This window comes from Argopecten irradians, chromosome 16 (assembly GCF_041381155.1).
Source record: "Argopecten irradians isolate NY chromosome 16, Ai_NY, whole genome shotgun sequence".
Lineage (NCBI taxonomy): Eukaryota > Metazoa > Mollusca > Bivalvia > Pectinida > Pectinidae > Argopecten > Argopecten irradians.
In genome coordinates this window covers 28,745,095-28,751,178 of record NC_091149.1, presented here as the reverse complement: position 1 = coordinate 28,751,178, position 6,084 = coordinate 28,745,095, and the positions used below count along the sequence as shown (strand labels likewise).

The window sequence follows — 6,084 nt, the reverse complement described above, 5'->3', positions numbered from 1 at the left end:
AGGTTACAGACGTAAAAAACAAATTTTTCGGAACGAACTTTAAACGCTCATTACTTCATTACCGTACGCTGTACATTGTTCACGTTTAGTTATTCAGACAGATCTTGACATTGCGCGTGCTTTTCCCATGCCATGTTATCAGAGATTATGTCAAGGTCAAGAGTTCGCTACGGGGTCAAACAAAGGTCAAAAACGAAATTTGTCACAGAAAAGTTTTGAATAGCGCATATGACAGATCATGCTCTCAGGAACATAAAATGACCAATTTCAAGGTCATATGATCAAAAATGGCGGAGATATAGGACATCAAAAATCGAATTTTTAGTTTATATTTGTCCTTGCCCGAGACGTTTTAGCGCCTTTAAACCTGTATGTACAGTGTTGATTTTTCATACCTATGTTGTATGAACTTTTGTCTTCAAAAGTTATTTATTTTAAAGGGGTTATATAGAAAAATGGCGAAAATATAGCTCTCCAAATATGGCAATTTGTTTAATTTTCTTATTTTTGTCCGTTGTTTGTGAGCTCGTAGGGCCTTTATCGTCTCATGTAGGGTGTTGATTTTTTGTAAATGTAAGCTTTAGCCTATTGTCTGTACAGGTTTTTAATTTCAAAGACATGAATTTGAAAATGGCGGAAATATAGACCTCCGAATATGGCGTTTCGTTCATTTTTTAACGTAAATTTTAGCGTAATTCATGAAAATTCAAAGGTGAAATGTTTTGAATTGGATGTGAAAGATCATACTTTCAGACACATAAAATGACCAAGTTCAAGGTCATAAGATTCAAAATGGCGGAGATATAGGACATCGAAAATCGAAATTTTAGTTTATATTTGTCCTTGCCCGAGACGTTTCAGCGCCTTTAAACCTGTATGTACAGTGTTGATTTTTCATACCTATGTTGTATGAACTTTTGTCTTCAAAAGTTATTTATTTTTATGGGGTTATATAGAAAAATGGCGAAAACATAGCTCTCCAAATATGGCAATTTGTTTCATTTTCTTATTTTTGGTCCGTTATTTGTGAGCTCGTAGGGCCTTTATCATCTCATGTAGAGTGTTGAATTTTTGTAAATGTTAGCTTTAGCCTATTGTCTGTACAGGTTTTTAATTTCAAAGTCATGAATTTGAATATGGCGGAAATATAGACCTCCGAATATGGCGTTTCGTCCATTTTTTAACGTAAATTTTAGCGTAATTCATGAAAATTCAAAGGTGAAATGTTTTGAATTGGATGTGAAAGATCATGCTTTCAGACACATAAAATGACCAAGTTCAAGGTCATAAGATTCAAAATGGCGGAGATATAGGACATCGAAAATCGAAATTTTAGTTTATATTTGTCCTTGCCCGAGACGTTTCAGCGCCTTTAAACCTGTATGTACAGTGTTGAATTTTCATACCTATGTTGTAGGAACTTTTGTCTTCAAAAGTTATTTATTTTTAAGGGGTTATATAGAAAAATGGCGAAAACATAGCTCTCCAAATATGGCAATTTGTTTCATTTTCTTATTTTTTTCCGTTATTTGTGAGCTCGTAGGGCCTTTATCATCTCATGTAGAGTGTTGAATTTTTGTAAATGTTAGCTTTAGCCTATTGTCTGTACAGGTTTTTAATTTCAAAGACATGAATTTGAAAATGGCGGAAATATAGACCTCCGAATATGGCGTTTCGTTCATTTTTTAACGTTAATTTTAGCGTAATTCATGAAAATTCAAAGGTGAAATGTTTTGAATTGGATGTGAAAATTCATGCTTTCAGATACATAAAATGACCAATTTCAATGTCATATGATTCAAAGTGGCGGAGGTATAGAACTTTCAGCGATTTTGAGTTGTGATTACATGATGTGGCATGTGGCCAAAGGGAGATAATCGGTATCTAATACTAAAACTCTAATCGTACGTGTTATTCCGCATTGGTCCAAGAGCACTTTTAAAAAACCTGAAATTCTAATGTTTTTACCTATTCATTATCAAAATTGATATTTTGAACCTAAATCTCAATCGGAATTTCCAAATTCATATCACGGTTATCAAGGAATAATTACCTGTCAGAAAACATTTTTAATTTTGAAATTCATAATAAGCCAGCCAATCAGCGGCCGGGTTAAAATTCTGTCATGGGCTCAACCTTCGTAACACACGGGCCGTTTCGAAGGTCTTTTTTTTCATTTGGCTGGTTATTACCTATACCCAACTTGAATACTTTAATTTCGAGATGTTTTAAGTTCTGCATGAACAATGTACACAATCGCCATGTTTGCGTTAATACACGTACATGTACATGTATAGCTACACCGCATGTATGGGAGACCGTCCTTACGTGAACCTAACTATTAATAGGATGTACATTTAATCAAAGAAAGGTAATGCACAAACCCAATAACTGACAGTTTCAAAACCTTTTATGTGTGTGGCAGAGCTGTCACATGTGACACCGGCTGTTTAAGCAAAACCGGTGCTACATTGTATGTTGGGGAAATATACGGCAGTTTTGCAACCACAGAACCAAACAAATTCACATCAAAATTCTTTACAAATTTTACATCTACATCTATTGCCCGACCCACACATTAACCATTAACTAATGTACCCTGAATATATCCAATCAGCAGGCTCCAATATATTCACCTCTCTATGAAATCTTGTGCCCAAAGGGGGATTCCCCTAAATCTGTTTTTCTGTTGGACCAGACTACTTTCGTAAGAAACGCTTTCTGATTAATATTGAGTGAGATTTTTCGTTCGTTCAAGCGTTTTATTTATAGTATACTTTTATTAATTGAATGATAAATGTGTGAATTATCTGTAATTATTTATTCTGGTTGTAGAATAGTTTTGATATATAGATTATACAATCAAAGAGTCTATAGTTTATACAATAGTCTTTATTAATCTGTTTATAGGGTCTTTATACCATATTCTGATGCGATCAAGAACAGATAAAGATCAGAAGAAACCAAGACCAGAGAGTTTGTTATTCCCTCAAGTTTACATATGCTAGTATTGTCAATGGTCAAATCCTGGAATAATTAATGAATTAAAAGATTAAACTAGAAATATGTCTATGAAATAAATCCAATATGTGGCCGGTACTAAAAGTTATCCGTTTTGTCACTTTCTTTTATTGACTATATAAACCTGATCTGCATTGTATTGTGCCGGAAGTATTCGAAGTTGATCAGATATGCTTAGAATATTGTGACCAATGCAAGAAATTGTATGATACACTGCTTGAAAATTACACAAAATAAATGTATTTAGCACTGTGTTATAAGATCTCACTTGTTAATTTATAATGGATTATTGCAGACAAGTATATCTTAGTATATGTTTTTGAAAGGTTGGTGTCACTAAATCACGGCGAAATCTATTAAACGGTATAAGACACTGAGTTGTGGTATCGCGTGCGCAGGTGGAATTCGCGCATAGCAGATGTACACAGACTCTACACCAGACAAGGAAAATAATAGTGCGAGTACGCTCGCACTTAAAATTAACAGTATTTCTTCATTTCTTCTACATCTTCTGTCTTTAAAGCAAGGATTAAAGGATTAGATGTCATTAAATTTATTAAATTTTACATTAGTGTTTCTTTTTACTCGATAAAAGAAGTGTTTGTTCCAAGGACATATATGAGAAGGATAAGTCACACTGGGTTTTGGGGAAATACAAGGCAGGAGCTTTTGTGTTTGGGCAGTGACCGTGACGTTGTCGATAACTGTTTTTCCTTTGATATCCGCCGGTGCAGCCTTTGATGTAGCTTGCGGGTGCGAGGGTTACCGTCTTACTTGATGAAGCTGGCCGTCATTTCATGAGCTGTCGTATTTTTTAACCCAAATTTAAGACATATCCTCTAAATATTCCATTCTTAAAGCCCCTGTGAGGAAGGCTCTGGGTTCTGTCCCCTGGCCGAGACACACCAAAGTCTATAAAAGTGGTAGTTTCTGCTCCTGCTTAGCGTTCAGCATACAGGGAGTGGGACGACTGGTTCGCCCGTTGTCAGTATAATGTGACCAGGTGGGGTGTGTTGCTTGGTGTCTTCGGCGGCATGCTTCAGTGATATAGCACTATAAAAAGGGCAACAGTTCCACTATACAAGAAGACACAACACGAACATACCGTAGTCTCCCAGTACACTCATCTCGCACAACATACACGCAACACACCACATACATGGGAGGCCGTCCTTACATGACCATAGCTGTTAATAGGACGTAAATAAATCAAACTATTGTGTATTTGGCGCCAACGTAATTGGCGCGACGTTATGCGACATGTACTTAAATGACGTCACAACGATTGTGACGTTATACGCAGTTTTATTAAATAGTCAGTTGATCAATGGTATTCAAACGCGTTGGTTGTGTTTTCTCTCACTCTATCACATTCATGACATTGGTGCCGTGACTAAAGAGACGTTTTTAAAAACATGGCTACAAAGTTAAAGGCAACCCGCGCAGGCCATAGAAGTGCAGTTACGAGGTTTTTAAAACGATTCGAGGACACAAAAAATGAAGAAGATGTTGACGTTGAAGAACTATCTTCCATCTTAGATGTGATTACGGAAAAGGAACAACTACTACAAGAACTCAATCAACAGATACTGGATCAACTCAACGACGATGAAGTGGAGGAAGAAATCGCAGATATGGATGAGTATACTTTTAATTTAAATTCAAAAATACGCAGCATGCGGAAGTTACTCAAACCCACAAACACACGCAGTACTACTTCGTCACTCAACGCAAACGCACAGAGTTTTCATATGCCAGAAAATGATGTTTTCAACAGAACACCTTACAGTCAGTCCATTAACACGGACTTGAGATTTCCCGACAATAGGTCATTTTCTACCATTTCGTCTCACTATCACAAGCTTCCGAAATTGGATCTTCCTAAATTTAGTGGAAACATTTTAGAATGGCATTCGTTCTGGGATTCTTTTGAATCATCTGTACACTGTAACCCATCACTAAGCGACGTACAGAAATTTAACTACCTGAAATCTCTACTCCAAAACGAAGCTTTACAAACTGTCACAGGATTTGCTCTTACAAACACAAACTATAACAAAGCAATATGTTTGTTACAAGAGAGATTTGGTCAAGAATACAAAATAAGAAGCGCACACATGCAAGCCCTTTTAGAAGTCCCAACCCCACGAAATACTCCCGAGAGTATGAGAATGTTTTACGACAGGACAGAGATTTTAATAAGAGGTCTAGAATCGCTAGGACAAGATCAGGACAATTACGGATGTCTATTGATACCGGTAATACTGAATAAACTTCCGGGTGAAATCAGGAAAAACCTCACGCGCGAACATGGCATGAACAACTGGACATTAGGAGAGTTAAGAAAATGTCTGTTCAAAGAGATTAGTATTATGGAAGCGGGACAGTCTTTTGATTCTCACACAAACACCCCTTCATATACAGCACACATACAATTTTTTCACCGGACCGAAATCTAAAATCTGAAAAGAACCCGCGATACAACAAGAACGGAACAAATTAAAAAAAACATTGCGTTTTTTTGCTCAGGAGATACATGCTCCCAGTTAGCTGCACACAAGTTTTCTGATGTAGAAAGTCGAATACAGATTATAAATCGTGATAAAGCATTGTTTCAATTTTTGGGAAAAACATCAGAATCTCTGATTTGTAAATCTCGGAAAAACTGTAAGAAATGAAACCGTACGTCAACATTTCGAGTATAATGTTACACTCTACACATCGTCAAGTACAAACAATGCAAAATGACGCGATCACATACACACAAAAACACAGACGCGAAAGAACGAAACAACGAAAATGCGCACAAATCGGTCAAAGAACTTACTACTCTCAAGAAGTACGACCCGGCATCATAAGAACAACTCTTCATCAAGTATTATTGAAAACAGCCAGCCCTCGCACCAGTTTGGTGTGACAAACGTCAGTGTGATCCAAAAGGTTAAAGAAAAAAAAAAAACATTCTATTTTGACAAAGGTACACAATAGGTCATGTCGTTCTGCACAAGGAATTGGCAGATCAATTACCAATTGGAAACCACCGGGAAAGAGGACAATTAATAT

At 36.5% G+C, this 6,084-nt stretch overlaps 1 protein-coding gene across 1 annotated transcript; it reads left to right on the top strand.

Annotated features, from left to right (window-relative positions):
- The first annotated feature begins 4,243 nt into the window (after positions 1-4,243).
- Positions 4,244-5,480, top strand: LOC138310140 (uncharacterized). Its single transcript, XM_069251267.1, has one exon. The coding sequence runs from the start codon at positions 4,437-4,439 to the stop codon at positions 5,478-5,480; it is 1,044 nt and encodes a 347-aa protein (XP_069107368.1). The 5' UTR covers positions 4,244-4,436.
- The last annotated feature ends 604 nt before the right edge of the window (positions 5,481-6,084 follow it).

Coding starts and splice junctions, on each gene's coding strand:
- LOC138310140 (XM_069251267.1), top strand. CDS start 4,437: ATGGCTACAAAGTTAAAGGCAACCCGCGCAGGCCATAGAAGTGCAGTT.